The sequence below is a fragment of the Nyctibius grandis genome, chromosome 30, assembly GCF_013368605.1.
Source record: "Nyctibius grandis isolate bNycGra1 chromosome 30, bNycGra1.pri, whole genome shotgun sequence".
NCBI classification, from domain to species: Eukaryota; Metazoa; Chordata; class Aves; order Nyctibiiformes; family Nyctibiidae; genus Nyctibius; species Nyctibius grandis.
In genome coordinates this window covers 600,907-617,457 of record NC_090687.1, presented here as the reverse complement: position 1 = coordinate 617,457, position 16,551 = coordinate 600,907, and the positions used below count along the sequence as shown (strand labels likewise).

At 51.7% G+C, this 16,551-nt stretch overlaps 1 protein-coding gene across 1 annotated transcript; it reads left to right on the top strand.

Annotated features, from left to right (window-relative positions):
* The first annotated feature begins 1,091 nt into the window (after positions 1 to 1,091).
* On the top strand, positions 1,092 to 16,103 carry LOC137674694 (uncharacterized). Its single transcript, XM_068420277.1, has 13 exons — positions 1,092 to 2,314; positions 4,273 to 4,489; positions 5,867 to 6,024; positions 6,384 to 6,485; positions 7,283 to 7,480; positions 7,863 to 8,422; positions 9,454 to 9,727; positions 10,395 to 10,605; positions 11,739 to 11,881; positions 12,781 to 12,894; positions 13,741 to 13,944; positions 14,660 to 14,753; positions 15,721 to 16,103. Exons 1-13 carry the CDS (start codon positions 1,444 to 1,446, stop codon positions 15,782 to 15,784), a joined length of 3,210 nt encoding a protein of 1,069 aa, XP_068276378.1. The 5' UTR covers positions 1,092 to 1,443; the 3' UTR covers positions 15,785 to 16,103.
* The last annotated feature ends 448 nt before the right edge of the window (positions 16,104 to 16,551 follow it).

Sequence of the window (16,551 nt, the reverse complement as noted above, 5' to 3'; positions counted from 1 at the left end):
ATGGGGCTTGGAGCAACCTGGTCTGGTGGAAGGTGTCCCTGCCCGTGGCAGGGGGTTGGAACGAGATGAGCTTTAAGGTCGCTTCCAACCCAAACCAGTCTGTGATTCTGTAGCCTGAGAGCAGAGGAGCTGAAGGGCTCTCAGGCACAGCCAAAGGCACTATGGGGCAGAGTGGCTCAGGGTCACCTCTCCATCGGGGCCTGTTCTGTTGTGGAATCGCTGTCAGCTTCATTCTTTGGAGTTATTGCAGTTTCCTCCTGTTTGGAGGAGACGGCTGTGTACTGGTGTTAGCTCAGGTGGCCATGATAGATGGGACCGCCCAGGCTCACTCGCAAGCCTGGGTGTTTGAGTCCATAGCTGAAGGCTGTGGTCCCGCTGCAGCTGGCACTTCACCTAATAAAGACTGCAGGTATCTACCCATGCAGCAATCACCCCTTTGAAAGTCATCAGCTGTGATTTTTAAGCAGCTGGAGGGTTGGGTGTGTTTCTGATCCATCAGCCCCGCGTGGATGTGGCCCCACAGCACAGGAAGGAGGCAGGCCTCCGGCATCCGTGCTGGTAAGCATTGCACGGGCTGGAAACCTCCCCATGTCTGATCTCGGATGGCCAAAGACTGCAAGGAGGTCATCTCAACTCAGCAGGTGATGGTATGGCTGTGCATGGAAACATCTCTGGACATGGGACAACAAATCTCACTTTTTTCCAAACATCTTAAATTGTCAGTTCCTCCCCACTGCTCATTCTGCAGACTTACTCTGCATCTGCCGGAGCTCCAGTGGGGTTGGTCGGTGTGGTGGCCAGTGGAACTGCTCTGCAATGCGTGCGACAAGAATCCAGCCAAACCCATCTGTCCTCTCCCTTCCTACCATCACCTTGATGGAGAAGATGTTTACTATCATCTTTAGTGCCATTTTGTGTTAATTTCCGTGGAATAAATTGGACTCAGGGAAATAACTATTAACACAGACACCGCACAACTTTCGGTGTTCACACAAGTCTCAGGGTTTCAAGCAGGGAATACTGCTGGCTTTGTCCCATTGCAGTTGCTCTTATGCATCTTGATAAACCTCCAAAGAAACACAGGGAGGAAAAATTATGGGGCTTTAAGGCTGTTAAATGTCACTGGCATGTTTTGGTGTTTCCTAAAAAGATTTTTCTTTTCTTCCCCCGACCCCAGCTTTTAAAGGAGCTGAGCTGGGAAATCTTGTTCAAGCCATACCCTTCTCTTTGTGGGATTGCTGCTTTGCAAACCGAACTCCCCCAAGAAGTGTGCCTGCCTCTGCCAGTGCCTCTGCCAGTCAGCATCCAGGTCGGAGGCCTTGCATTGCTGTCCTGCAGCAACCAAGTGGTGGCAGCTTCCTTCTGAGCTCTGTTTGTGGCTGTGAAAAGGACAGGCCCCTTCTCCTCTAAATTTGAACTCAAACAAAAATCCCAGCCTTCATCATGGGAGGTATCTGGCTGGTTGGATTGATGGTACTTGTGTACATCTTCTTTCCCAAGGTTGTTGCTCAAAATCTCATAAAAAGCCCCAGGGACCAGAAAACAGAGCATACCCTCTTGATTAATGAAGTCAATGCTGACAGCCCAGGAGAGGACACTTCTGAGTTTGTGGAGCTCTATCACACCAGTGGTCAAACAGCCCACTTGGATGGCTACTATCTGGTCTTCTACAACGGCAATGGAAACCAAGCCTACAAAGTTGTAAACCTCCAGGGGAAAGTTACTAACAGCCAAGGGCTCTTTCTCGTTGGCTCCTCTTCTGTGAACCCTGCTATAGTTATTCCGAAGAACACTATCCAGAATGGCCCTGACGCCATTGCCCTCTACTATGGAAAAGGGAACTACAAGGAGGGCATGAGCGTAACAAGTTATGGGCTAGTAGATGCCTTGGTCCATAAGACTAAGAAGACGGACAGAGCAGATACGCTGGTCAGGGTACTGACCCCTGGCAGAGGTGCTTTCCTGGAGGACTCCACCTTCAGGACCACAGATGAGTCAATAGAAAGGTGCCGTGGGTCAGATTCTCAGTGGATCTTCCAAGTGTCCATGCCCACCCCAGGCACAGACAACCACTGCATCCTAACTTCTCAGCTGAACACATCTGCTGTCCTGATCAGTGAGGTCCTGGCTGCCTCTTCTTCCGAAGAGTTCGAGTTCATAGAGCTTCAGGGTCCGCACTCCACCATGCTGAGGGACATTGTTCTGGTGCTGATCAATGGTCGGAACAAAGACATTTATTTCACCATGGACGTTTACGGAAAAACCTCACTGGATGGGCTACTTCTGATCGGTCCAGCACAAAGCAAAACCCCAGGTAAGGACTGCAATTTGATGACTACCTCAGAGCCGGGGGAGCCATGAGCCAGGTTTGGGCTGGAGGATGCTGTCACTTTTTATTGTTTGGCATTCTGAAAGACTAGTGAAAATATGACTCAGAACTCAGTGGCAGATAAAAAAGCAAATCAAATGTAGGAAATTATTGGAAAAGGAATTACCTAAAGCAATTCAAATATTAGAAATTATTAGGAGAAGAGGAAAGAATGGAGGGAATCTTTTATGCCACTCCATAAATTCATGGTTTCACAGAATCACAGAATGTTAGGGATTGGAAGGGACCTTGAAAGATCATCTAGCTCAATCCCCCTGCCAGAGCAGGATTACCTAGATCATGTCACACAGGAACGCGTCCAGGTGGGTTTTGGACGCAAACCCAGGCAGGTTTGCTTGTATCTTTAATTGTGTCTTGTGTGGTACAATACCTTAATCTCAAAAAGGATATATTAGAAATGGAGACATTCAGAGAAGGTCAGCTAGGATGGATAGTGCTCTGGAAATACTTCGTCAGAAGAAATAACTAAGTATACCTAGAAAAGGGAAAGCTTAGGAGGGCCTTGAGAGAGGTTTCAGAAATGCGGGTAGCCTGAAGAAAGTGGACAGGGATCGATTGCTTACCCTTTCTCCCGGTACAAGAACTAAAGGGCATCAAAAGAAGGAGGTGGTTTCAGGACAAACAAGTGGATGTGGTGTGTCTCACAGCAGTGGTAGACCTGCAGAGCTCCAGGTGAGGAACCTCGTGGAGGTTAGAAGCCTACGTGTGCCTTTGCTGCTTGGGAAGACATGGTTCTGCTCCCAGCCCCATGGCCAACCTGCCGCAGGACCCCGTCTGTGCCATGTCTCCTTGAAGTGTCCCCCTTGTCTATGTGTAACTTGGTGGTCATTCACAGAAGATACAGCCTCTCTTCTTGAAAAAGCACAAGGGCTTTTCTTCCATTGCGCCATCTGCAGATGCAGATCACGTATCGGCTGTGTGAGGCTGCGATCTAAACTTCCCCCCAACGTTCAAAATTTCTTCCAGGCCACCAGAGAAGGAAGAAATATCTTGTTATTTTGGGCACCTCAAAAGAAGATTTTGGCAGCTGGAGACACTGACTCTGCAGATGTCTTGCATAATTCACTGACTCATGATTTCTGAGTGAGGGAGTATATTCAGCCCTTGCAAAGTTGGTTCCCATAAAAATACTTTTGCAACTAAAGCTTTTTTTTTGAAAAAGCAGTTGAGCTCCTTTTTACAATCCAAACTGCTCTAAATACTCTCTCACCACTATTAGAAGAGCTGATTGTCCACTTGAGCTCTGCTTTTCTCACCAGGAAAGGTGCTCTGCTCTTACCTCTGGATGAGCTGGGGCTGTTAGCAGTCAACAGCTAAGGGAGGGGTCAAACAAAGCGATGTGAAAGCACAACCAGCTTGCACACTAAGCAGGAAATCTCTAAGGATTATGTTTAATCCTTTCTCAACACTAGAATAAAATGTAAATTCTTAAATATTTTTGTGTACTATTAAAGTAACTGCTACCCGAAAGGTTAGTGGATTTTGCAGTTTTCTTTTACAATTAAAAATTGACTTCACTGTAGACAAAGTCACGTCAGCACTTGCTTTCCAGCTCCCCTGCTTACACATGTATCAGCTCCTCTGTTCGCAGAACCGAAATAGCAGGACAAACTCTGATCAGATTTCCCCCTCCAGGCTCCTCCACGCTGTGGATCTGGTCACGAATGGGGAAATTCAGGCTGAGCGAGCGTGAGAAGTGTCAGTGAGCGGAAAGATGGGGCAGCAGATGCCAAATTTGCAATAACCAGACAGCCCCAGCCACCTTCTGAGTTCCTGTGTCCTGCTCTCCAGGACCAAAGAGATGCTGGTTTCCTACATAGTGGGCATTGCTCATGTGTTGTTTACATGCCACCATTGTTCCTTTCCTTGTTCCTTTCCTGCAGTGGATCTGCCATTCCCGGAGAACACCACCCATCCTGTCCTCAGAGGCGGCCCCAATGCCATTGCCCTCTACAGAGGCAACAGCAGCAGTTTCATCCCAGGGAAGGCGCTGCCGGTGACCGGCCTGTTGGATGCCTTCGTGTACATGAGCAATGAGGAACCAAACCCTGAGCTGCTGGAGACCCTGACCCCTGGCAGACCCGCCTACAAGAAAAAGAGGTGAGAAGCTGGGCAGGGCTGGGAGGAGAGTTTGGCACCAGAGTCACCCTTGTCTGCTGTCCCAAACCCCGGTCAGGACTGGGAGACAGGTGCGACCTCCAGACCAGGGTCTCCTTGTGGTGGTATTGAGTCCCAGCCTTTTTCCACTGCCTGGTCTGAGTTTGTAGGATGGAATTTTAGGTCAAAATGAGGGCGAGGGAGGGACTTCAGTATCGCTTGTCTGACCCAGGAGGAAATCCCTGCCCGGCTTCATCCAAACCAAGGGCTGGAAGCTGGGTTACTGTTCATTCTCAGTTGAGCCACTTTCTTTTTGGGTTTTGGGTTTCTTTTTGTCTTTGTGTGTTAAGGGAAATGTTAGTAACCTCAGACTTCTGTGAGACACGAGAACGGTTTCCTTCACATTTTAGGCATGCTCTACTAACAGGAGAAAGAGGGCAACAGAACGGGTAAAGGACAGTGGAGCAGGTGGAGGAGCAGAGGCAGCGAGGTGACATGCACATGGAGATGGGGTGGGGTGTGTAGAATCAGGCAATAAGCAAAAAAAAAAACCCTAGGCAAGCTCTTGTCTGTGGTTTTGGCAGCAAAGCACCAGACTTGTCCTCTGTGTGTAACTGTCAACTAAATACCAACGTCCTGGCTCTGTAGCTGGAGGAGATTCATCCTTTCTGTATGGGCCTGTGAAAAGACCATTTGAGACTACAGTGGAGTCAACTGCATCAGGAAAGGGTGTAGTTTACTCCCGTGACAGGGTCAGCCCTTATTCATGAGCCTTCCTTTGCTTGTCTTCCTCCCACTAGTGAAACAAAGCCTGCACTTGTCCCATAAGGAGGTGATCTCCTTCCCTGAGGAGCTCTGAGCAGCTCTGCTCTGTGCAGCTCACAGTGGGGCTTCATAGAATCATAGAATAGTTTGGGTTGGAAGGAACCTTTAAAGGTCACCTAGTCCAAACCCCAGTCATTCTCTTTGCCTTTGAGTTGAGGGCTCTTGCTCAGGCATTTCATCTTCAGGTGCTGCCTTGACAGTTTCTCCAGCTGCACCCCACCATTCTTCCCAGCAGTCCCAGGCTGAGCACAAGTGTGTCTGTACTATCTTGCCTGTCTTCAGGTCAGTCAAAAAAGCAGGCAGTGCTAGAAGAGAAAGGGTTGGATGAAGCCCATGGTCTTCTCTCTCAAGATTTAGTGAGCTTCGGCTTTTTTTTTTTGAGACAAGGAGGTACTGATGAGGATGGGATATCTCACCAAACCTTGTGAAGGAAGAAGACTATAAGTGCATGGTTTCACTCTCTGGTACAGGCAGGTGTGACTGGTGGGTGAACAGGACTCAGGCCTCTGACTGGCATGTCATGTTTTGTTTCATTTACGTGTCTGTCTCTTGCAGGCACCAGCTGGGAGATGTGTCCATGAGCCAGTGCAACTGCTGCTCTGTGACCCGGGACTCCTTGTCCTATGTCCTCAGCACGCCCACCCCGGGCAAGTTCAATGATTGCCCCAGCAAACGCTTCAGCCAACCTCTCTCCTTCTGCCTTCATGTAGCAGGTGGGTATTAGTTATTTCTGCTCCTGTAGGCAGGACCTCCTAAGGACAAGAGCACGGGCACAAAGCCAGAGCTGTCCAGGAAGACCACTCAGAGTTGTGCAGGGTTGTGTGAATGTAACACCAAAGGAAACACAACTAGGACATCTGACAATTTTCTGCAATATTTTTCTTCATGGCAACGCATGCCAAGCTGAGCTTCTCCAGTCTTCATTCCCACACCCAGCTGCTCGGGGTGAAGTGAAGCCTTTTTGGGCCCTCTGAGTGATAAGCAGGAGCTGAGCTGCAACCATCCTAGAATGAGCTGGATCCCGTGACCAAGGTTGCACTGGCTGGGTAACAGTTGGCTTTTTGTTTCCTAGATTGCCAGGAATGGCTCCTGAAGTCGGAAGAGATCCTGATGACACTGGTCCAGGCCCTCGATGGATCCTGCAGCTGTGGAGTCTCTGCTGCCTACTTCAAAGGTGAGCTGGGCCGGAGCGGGGCAGTCCAGGGACCACCACTGGTTAACGCCCATTCACTTCTGATTTTCAGCCCCGTGTTCCCTGTTGCATTGCGTCCTCCTGGCTTGGATCTCAGCTAATTTGAACTTGGTGCTGATGACAGAAATGTCAAGTGTTAGGCAGAGCACGGTGCTGTTCTTCCGTGTTCCACAGAGCACTCCCATCCGCAGCTCAACCGATACACATCAGTGCTCATCTGCAGAGCACCAGCTATTTTGGCCTTGGGCATTTGCAGTCAGACAGGTGTGGCAATGGGGTTGACATCTCGACTAGGAGTTTGTTGCCTACTTGGCCTCATGATCCACATGAACTAAGCCAAGTCGCAGCAGAAATGCAAATGACCTTACTGGTCTGTGTTCCTTTTCTGACATCCCTACTAGGTTAGTGCGTGCGTGTGATGAGCACATGCAGACACATGAAGAGAAGAGCCGTGCCCTTGCAGCCTGCATTGTCTGCAGCATTATGTTTAGCTTATGTTTAGACACCCCTCAGAGAGACCATTTTGTTCCCTCTTGGGTCTACAAGGCTTCAAAAGGATGAGGACAGTATCTGGGCGTGCTGCATGACTTTGTCCCAGGACACCCCTTGGCACAGGCAGAGCTCGGAGCACTGGGCGGATGGTATGAGCTGCCCTAGTCAGTCTGACCAGGAGGGCAGCGGTGGTAGAGATGAGCTGGTGAGCTCTGTGTCTCTTCCAGGAGAAAGTGGGTCTTTGGCGGCATGGGGAAACTGAGGAAGTTCTCTGCTTGCCTCTGCAGAGCCAAAGGCAGCCTGCCAGGACCTGGGGCTTGTGTTCACCACTCTGCTAACTGCTAAGTCAGAGGACCAGCTGAGCAGCCTGCTGCTAGCCTTCCAGGCCTTCCTAGAGACACCCAGCCTTGGGAGTTTTGACAGAAGGAACATCACAGCAGAAAGATCCTGCTTCAAGGATAGTGATGTGCCAGACTTGCCTCCAGGTACCAGTCATCATTCTTGCAGGCTGGGGGTGTTTGAGGGTGGACATGTGGGTCTAGCTCTCCTAGAGGATGGAGATGTCCCTCCCTCCATTTCCCCAACTCTGGCAAAGATCTCTGCCAATTCCGTCGCATCCAGTTACTAGAGCCCATATTGGTCCTTGTCTGGAATAACAGCAAGCTCTGTTGTTACGGCTGGTGTTAGCCAGAGTATTGCCAGGGCTCTTCTAAGGAGTATGGAGCACACAGATGATAAAAATCTGAGCCAGCATCCTCAGTCCTTTGCTGAATTTGGTCTCACCCCAGCAAAATAGTGTGCAACGTTGTGTTGTTTCCCTGGGGCGCTGTGCTTAGGCCCGTATTTGTGACATTTTTGCTTTCCAAGGTGTCCCATCAGAGACATCAGAAGGGACTCAAGAACCTTCTGTGCAAGTGGCCAAGCTACTCATCAACGAGGTGAATCCAGACAACCCAGGGGGAGGAGAGGATACAGAGTACATTGAACTCTTCTACACTGGACAGACACGCTTTGACCTCCAGGGATACTGCTTGGTCCTCTATAATGGTAAAAATAGCCGGGCCTACCGGGTGTTGGACCTGTCTGGACACCACACAGATGAGCTGGGTTACTTCTTGGTGGGGAGCAGCACCATGAGCCCAGCACCCATGATCAGGCTGCCCCCCAACACCATCCAGAACGGGGCGGATGCTGTGGCTCTCTACTACAGCAACACCACCCTCTACGCAGTGAATATGGCCGTGACTGCAGAGGGGCTGGTGGATGCTGTGGTGTACACGTCCCGAACGCCGGAGAAGGCAGACCAGCTGGTCAGAGTGCTGGTACCAGGGCAGAGCATCCTGTACGAAAATGATTCTCACAGCACTGAGGATGAGTCTCTGAGCCGCTGCCACAGCCTGAGCACAAAGCTCCAGAGCAGCTTCCAGGTGGGTTGATGGCAGATGTCCTTTCTCCATCTGTAGTCACTGGGAGGGCAGAGGTGATGTTTCAGTATGTCCTTTATTTGGGAGAGTGGGCGTTCTAGTGAGCCACATCTACCTCCTGCCATCTGCTGATCTCACCAGCCTTCACCTCCCTGCCCCGTTCACCTGCCTGTTGTGGGCCAGGTAACAGCTCCCTGCCCGCTGCAGCGAGGCTCAGAACTAGGAGATCCCTGAAGACAGTTCACATGCCACCAACCCCGAACCCAGGGATTCTGCTTTTGGGCAGCAACTTGGACTCTCAAGTTACCCCGAGCCAGTTGTGGAGCCACCTTTTCACCCCTGCTTGTGTGGTGCCACCTTTGGGCTGTGTGGTGCAGCACATCACGTCCCTGAAAGCCAGCTTCCTGCAGGGCCGATGTGTGAAGGACGTGCCTCAATCACTGGTGTGATTGCTTTGTGGTAATTTGTCTGAACTTTTTACTTCAAAATGTCCAGTTTCAGATAGTTCTCCTGAAAGAACATGACAGAGTACGTACGTTTGTCCTGCACAAAGCTGGGTAAGGGAGGGCTTTGCTGCTCCACTGCTGATGCCTGCTGGGATGGGGCCAGCACAGAGGTGTGCTGAGGTCCAAAACTGGGGCAATAAAACTGCTCTAGAAGCAGAAGAGGTCTGCTGGCAGGAGGGAGGTGCATTTGCAGTGGGAGAGAACCACAAGGAAGCGATGCCGTGGCCTGGAGACACAAGTGTAGAAGTGGTCCCGACAGCAGGGAAAGAGAATTGTTCCTAGTCCCAAGGGTGGGAGCGAAGGCAGTGATGGGGGTGCGTGGTGATGGGACCCCTCAGACAGGACAACCCTTGAACAGATGGTGGGAGTGAGGAGCAGCTGGTGTGAGGCAGAACAACCACATCCTGTTCTGGCCTCACTGGGGAGCTGTGGGAGGCACAAACAAGAGGTAACACCGTGAGCAGCCGTTGCTCCACCTGAAGAAATGGGAGCAGCAGTGGTGGCAGCAGCTCTTGTGTGTCCCCGCAGGTGACCACGGTGACACCACTGGGGGAGAACTTCTGCAGCAGCTCCTCAGGGCTGATCCCTCCTGCCGTCCGCATCAGTGAGCTGTGCCTGGCTGGTGGCACTACCCCCTGCCCCTTCGTTGAGCTGGAGGGGAAGCCTGGCACCAGCCTGGGAGAGCTCAGCCTGGTCTTCTTCTCAGGGAAGGAGGGCAAGGCACATGCCACCATCCCACTGAGGGGCACCATCGGAGCCTCGGGGCTGTTCGTGTTTGCGCTGGACGGAGGGCACGGGCACGGTGAGGCTGATGGCACGGACCTGGCGTGTGGTCTGTGTTCAAACAAAAGAGCAGGTTGTTGAGCGGCTTTGAGGAAAGAGAGGGAGGAGGGTGCATGGCGTGGGGAACGACTCTTCCTTGCCTTTCCTGTCCTTTATTCCTGTTTTTTCTCTGTGTTCTGCCTGGGCTGTTCTGTCACACTCCAGCTGAAAAGGTGCTTAATCCTCCTCGGTGCCTCTGCTGATCTCCCCATGCAGGGTAGAGGGACCAGGAGGACTGAAAGCTCCTCCTGCAGATACCAAGACAGGGGGGCTTTCAGGAGAAGCAGGGTCCACCAGGACTGTCGGGTTGTTCACTGATGCTCATGGAGCCCTGCAGTGCTGCTGACTCCTCCTGGTGTTTCCTCAGCACGTTCGTTTATCTTGATTTATTTTTTATTCACCTTAAATTCTGTCTGGGCTGCATGAAGAGGATTCTGCATCTCAGAGGAACCTTGATCTTTTTGAAAACCTGTGTTCACAGCAAGCAGTCGCTTCTTTACAGCTTTACTTGCCCTCAGTCACCACCATTATTTTTCTTCTGTTTCTGTTCTTCGAGTTCTGCTCATTACCAGCTTGTCCTGTCAGACTCAAGGCTCAGCCTAACACTATCTAGACGTTCACCCCACTTATTCCCTCGGCATTTCCAGACGGCACAAACCTGACTTTCAAGGACATCGCTGCTGATAGTGAAGGCTCCAGCACTATTGCTGTGTACAGCACCAGCTTGATTCCTGGTGGCACGAAGGCAACCTCAGAGAACTTGGTGGATGCCTTGGTTTACACATGCCAACCCAGCAGAGCTGGAGGACGCTTGGACTTCCTTGGATCATCTTATGCTGTGCCCTGCAAGGATGACAGGTGAGGTCACTTCGCTGTGAAAGCACCTTTGGTTTCCCCGCACCCAGAGCCTCCAGCTGGCATGTCGCTGAGCTTGCTGCCTTGTCCCACGTCCTGTATGGCTGAATGCAGTCACCACCGCTGGGACAGAAAGCAGAGAGGTGGGTGGCACATTGCAATGGAAAACATTTCCCTGCCCTCGGCGTAGGGAAGGGAACTTTGTTCCTCCACTGCTCACTTAACTTGCTTCCCCCAAGGGATAGGTGCTGCTTTGCCAAATTTTTTTCTTTAAAAAAAAAAACCAAACACCAAACCAAACCAAAACCAATATCCCTGTGAGCAGCAGAACAAAACAAAACCTGACATCCCTTTCACTCCTAGGTGGACTCAAAAACAAATAGGGCTGAGCCTTTCTCTTGGTGGGAATACTAGCAGAGTTCCTCCTGTCCACAAGATCACCTCTGTTAATTATATCTGTCCTCCTCAAGTCCTCTGCTCCCCTGTCTCGTCTGGCGTGACAGGTTCTGCATTTGTAGCCACCCCTACGAGCACGCGTGCACAGAGCGCAGCCCCACGTGCCTGGTTTTCCTGAGAAACTGAGATCTTCGGCTTGTGGCTGGCTGAAACTTGTGCTGAAACCTCGCCGGGGTGGTTATTCACAAGGTCAGGGCAGCGGTTTGGTGGAGACCTCATGTGGGCTGACTCCAGGCAGCCTCTGTCCATCCAGCCTTGAACGACTGCATCCGAAAAGCTGGTTCCTCACACTGTGACCAAGTTTCTAAGCCCTGGTGTGGGGAGGGAAGCAACAGGTTAGTGAAATGCAGGGGCAGATATCATGTAGCTTGGAAAACTCCTTGTCCTGGAGGACAAGCTCTTAGTTCTGGGAGGCTGGCTGTGATGAGGCAGCAATCTTACTCTTACAAAAGCCAGTCAGACCAAATATGTTTGCTCTGACCAAGCCCAGGTCTTCTCCAACTGGTGGGGTTGCTGGACCCGTCCCTGTGATGGCTCTGTGAAAGCTGATTTCAGCTCCAGCAAACTCTCCATCATCCCCAGCAGCGTCAGGAGCTGGGGCCCGGCAGGCATTTGCGGTTGGAGGTGGGAAGAAAGGTGTGTGATGTGTTGGTGAACTCTGACTCCTCTTCTGGGGACAGGCCCGTGTCCCTGAGCCGTTGTGCCTGCGGCGATGCCAGAGGAGAGCTGCAGTTTGCCATCTCGGACCCTACCCCTGGTCTGCAGAACAGCTGTCCCCAGGACGCCTTCGCGGTGGATCTCCACCTCTGCCTCCTGACACCCAGTGAGTGGAGCTGGGTGCCCCCACTGGTGCGGGGTGGGAGGGCTGGGCTGGCGGGGGGGGTTGGGGGGCTGACCCCAACCTCCCATGACACAGAAGGGGGATACTGGCGGGGACCCTGCTGCCTCCCAGTCGTGAAAGGGAATGTGCTGGGGGAGAGCTGGTACAGACACCCATGTGTTGATGTGGTGCCACCATCCCAAGAGGGCAGCCTTGCTTCCAGCTTCAGCATGTGCTCATATGGAGGTGGCCATGTATTTCATTTGGGGCATCTCTGCTCAGGCAGGGCCAAGCCTTGCTTTCTGCAGCACTGGATTTGCAGTAATGGCAGGAAAGCCCTCCCAGATCTCTCATGGTGGCAGGGGCATGGTCAGGGAAACTGCCAGCAAACCCTCCCATCTCAGTCCATCCGTGGGAACAAAGTGGTGTGGCTCAGGTCTGACACTGGAGCCAGCAAGCAAAAGCGCAGTGGGGTCTCCAGCCCCTGCAAAGGCCATGCTTGGATCAGCTTGGGGCAGTCAAGACCTGGGTAAAATGAAATGGAGGTTCCTCCTCCAGCCTCCTGAGAAGGGCAGGCAGTGGACCTCTCCCTCCTCTCCCAGCATGGGAGACCACTCTGTACTGGCCCGTGTGGTGGGACACGTGGGGCATGCCTCTTCCCCACTCCCCTGGGAGACTGGTGAAGGAGCAAAGCTGACGTACGTGGTGGTAGAAGGCCAGAAGTGAAGATACCCTGCAGGAGCCGGGCAGAGGAGGATGGGATGCAGAGGAGGGTGGGATGCAGGAGGAGCTTTGCTCCTGAGCTCAGGCATGAAGCCAAGTGTTTTGGAAGGGGCACGCAACCTGGAGCTTATTAACAGCCCTGAGCTGCACCCAGAAATCCATGTCTCCTTTTCCTCTAGACTGTTCCATGTGGACCCTGCACCACAGGAGGATGCTGGAAAGCTTGGGAAGGGTCTTGGTGAGCTCCCTAGAAGAGAACTGTTCCTGCGGCGTCTCTGAACTTTACCTGCAAGGTTGGTGCCCCACTCCGGTTTGCAGTGCCCTCCTCCCTCACCTGTCCACGGCTGCTTGTCATCAGGATGGTCCCTTCTCCAGCCAAACTTGCAGGCTGGCACTCTAGTGAGGGGAACCGGAGGAGAAGTGGTGGGTACATGGGATTTCAGCAAGGAGAGCAGGAGAGAGCCTGACATGGGCTGCTTACTAGAGGAAGGACAAGCTAAAGGGACTGGGAGTCCCTCTAGCTAGCTAGAGGAATGGGAGTCTCTGATGATGCCTTGAGGTGTCTGCCAGACAACCTGAATACCCTAAACCCGCAAAGCAAATAGCCATTTACACTCTAGAGGATGCTGGTTCTCAACTCTTTGAAGTCCTTCAGTGTCCTATACTTATTCAAAGTATCTGGACCAAGAAGTCACTTCTGGAAGTCTTAGGGACCTACAGCTTTTGAGGGATGGGAAGAAATGTTTCCTATTTTTTGGCTGGTTTTGTAAGGAAATGAAGGCTTCACAGCCATGCTTTGTCTCCCTCACCCAAACACCTTTTTGACCCTTTGAACAATTTCAGACAACTCTCACCAACGAGTAGATATCATGAAGTTACAAAGTGTAGTACAAAGTATTCTGCTGGGCTGGGAGGACAACTCCAAGTCCCTTTTGTCACTGAAAGGAAGGTTGAGCATGTGCTCAAGTTACCTGCGATAAAGCACGGTGGCGTGATTTCAGAGAGGTGGGGCGAAGAGGATGAAGAGCATGGGAGCAGGAGGGTGTTACTGGAGCAGGGCGTGAAGTCATGGGAGCAATGTGCTCCTGAACGGCTGGGGGCTTTCCAGCCACACAAGATCGGCTGTTGTTTCCCCGCAGAGCTGAACCTGACATGCGTGGACTCCCTGGTGAAGGTCTGGGGCCAGGTGTGGGCTCGGCAGCCGGAGCAGCAGCAGTCCATTGAGGCCTGGCACCAGGACTTCCTGGCCAACCCCCACCCCTTCTCTGTGGATGGGAGAGTGCTGAAAAGCAGTCCTGAGTGCATCACCCCAAAAAATGCACCATCCGTGTCACACAGCATTGGTGAGTAGGAGGCTAAGCTAAGCACAGTGATCTGCTTCCAGCACAGCGAGCGGGGCTGGGGCCAGGGTCAGGCCACGTCTCCGTGTGAGAGGGACAATGCAGGGCAAGCCACCAGGGACCTCTGGTGATGCTTCCGAAACACAGCTGCCTTCTCGAAACTGGTGGGTCACTACAAGAGAGCTAACAATGGTCAGTTCCTCCAGTGTGATGGGGTGGTCAACCCTGTAATGCCAATACCACTGGAAGTTTGGGTGTCTAAACCTTCTCATGAGACCGAGCTTCCCCGGGAAGCCCCTTGCTTTTTGAGCTGTTGGACACAAAGCCTAGATGCCCTGAAGCCCAATTGCTCAGAGCAGCAGCTGGCACCCAGGCTGGAGCCAGCCAGAGCTGGCACACTGTGGGGGCTGCAGCCAGGAGAGGTGGAAGAGTTGCACTCCAGATCAGGAGGTTGGGACAGACCAATCTGTTGTCATCCAGAGAAGTTGTGGATGTCCTCTCCCTGGCAGTGTTCAAGGCCAGGTTGGAGAGGGCTTTGAGCAACCTGGTCCAGTGAAAGATGTCCCTGCCCATGGCAGGGGGTTGGACTAGATGATCTTTAAAGGTCCCTTCCAACCCAACCCATTCTGTGACTCTGTGATTCTATGACCTCCTGGTGGCACCCTGTGCTGGGAAAGGTCATGGCTACAATATTCCATCTCTACCTTTGTACCCTCAGCTTCCTTCCAGGGCTGGGAAATCTCCCTGTTTGTCGTGGGATCTCTCCTGCTCATGTTCTTGTTGGTCAGCCTGGCATTTCACTTCATCAAAAGGTGAGAAACCACCTTCCCATCTGCCTTGCATCTCTCACTCTCCTTCCCCAGCGTTTCCTCTCCAACTGCTGCGCAGGGACCTGCTCCTTCACTCAGGTGAACACCTACATTCAGATGCTGCACCCAAACACTCCAATATGTTCCTCCTACTTTTTGCAGCAAAGCCCCTTTGCTTTTGACGTGGCAGACTGCAGGTTCCGCAGGAGCTTAAGATAACCACCAATAAAACCATGGATGATGCTAGGCATGTCAGTGGGTGCAGGGTAAAGGCCATCAATCTTACTTACAACATGCTGTGGTGGGAGAGCAGGAAGCTGAAGGCTCGTGGCATGCAAGGGGCAGTGAGAGATGATGCTTTGGCCACAGGGAAGAGCTCTTCCTTAGAGTGAGGTTGAATCAACAGGCAGTTTAGGATTACCTTGATGGGAAACAGCTTCCACACTATAACATGACACCACTTTAAATAATTACTTGGCATTCCCTCACGTTACCAGCAGGCAAACAGCAGCTTAACGCTCAGGCTGTGTGTTTGTCTGAAATAAATGTCACAGCGGATGGGTTATTTAACCAGCTCAGGGGATTTATTTCCATGAGTTTTTACTGATCTTCTTTCATCATTGGTTAGAGGGACCGGTGTGCGAGTGTTAGAAATGAGGAAAGTTCTTAAAATACATTTTGGGAATAGAAAACTCAGTATGTATTTTTTTAAAGGAATTTAAAAAATACTGTAAGTTCAGGTTTAGGGAATCTCTTTCATAAACGAGGGTGGTTTTGATGTACATGTACCAGGTGTTCTGCTCATGTTTTTCCCCAGAACATTAACAGAGACCTTAGTAAAGTCTGTGCCTCCAAAGGCTGGTCATCCAGCCTCTTTGTTTTAAGTGCAAGGATGAGACGCAGATTAACTGCCTTGTGCAGAAGAGCAGAGCGACTCATCTTGCATTTTTCTTTGTCTGTTGCTTTTCAGACATCCCCAAAATTACACCAACATCGAAATGAATGACCGCGGGGAGATTGCAGCAGACTTCTAACGCTCCTGGGCACAGCTGCAGTGACAGGGTCTAACAGCACTGGGGCCAGGCATGTGTCTCTGTGGGGACAGACTGGTTGACAAGCTCCCTCGTCTACCGGGGTCACTGCAAGGACCTGCAAAATGCCCAGGGGTATCTATAGATATAGATATATATGTGTGTGTGTACAGCTCTGCGTGTGTGTACGTATGTATGTGTGTGTATACAAATACCTGAATTATTTTTACACTTCTGGATTTTGACCTCAAGACTAAACGAGTTCAAAGATACAGGCTGGGGACTTCTTCTTCTAGGCAAAGTTTGTGCTAAGTGTGGTGACCAGAAGGAAAGAAGCCTCCTTGGCTGGTGCAGAGGAATGACACACTCTGTCTCCTCTCGAGATTCACTGCTGGGTGATGAACCAAGGCCACCCCCCAGCAGACTCTTCCACCCAGCAGGCAAGTCCAGTTTTCAGTCCCTCTGGACTCCACTGCTGCGGTGAAAGTACATCAGCCTCCCTCGAGCCCTTCTTGTCCGAGCAAGGGGGTTCTCAGCATTGTGCCCCTCTCTGCTTCAGCAACTCTGTACCACCAGCAGCCTGCACCAGGGTGAGCCCTTGCTGCTGGGAACCACAACCGGGAGGATGTCCTGCCCAGAAGAAGGGGTTAGAGGAGAAATAAGTTCCCAGCTCCTGCCCAGGTGCAACTCTTACTCATATGGTCCTGCCTGTATCGTGGCCAGACAGTGGGCGGGAGCAGTGCCAGACTCCAGATCTGCTGAGGATTTGG

Excerpts from the sequence above, each read along its gene's own strand:
- LOC137674694 (XM_068420277.1), top strand. The coding sequence starts at position 1,444 with ATGGGAGGTATCTGGCTGGTTGGATTGATGGTACTTGTGTACATCTTC. Across the intron at positions 6,025-6,383 it reads CTTCTGCCTTCATGTAGCAG|ATTGCCAGGAATGGCTCCTG; the intron begins GTGGGTATTAGT and ends TTTGTTTCCTAG. Across the intron at positions 7,481-7,862 it reads TGTGCCAGACTTGCCTCCAG|GTGTCCCATCAGAGACATCA; the intron begins GTACCAGTCATC and ends TTGCTTTCCAAG.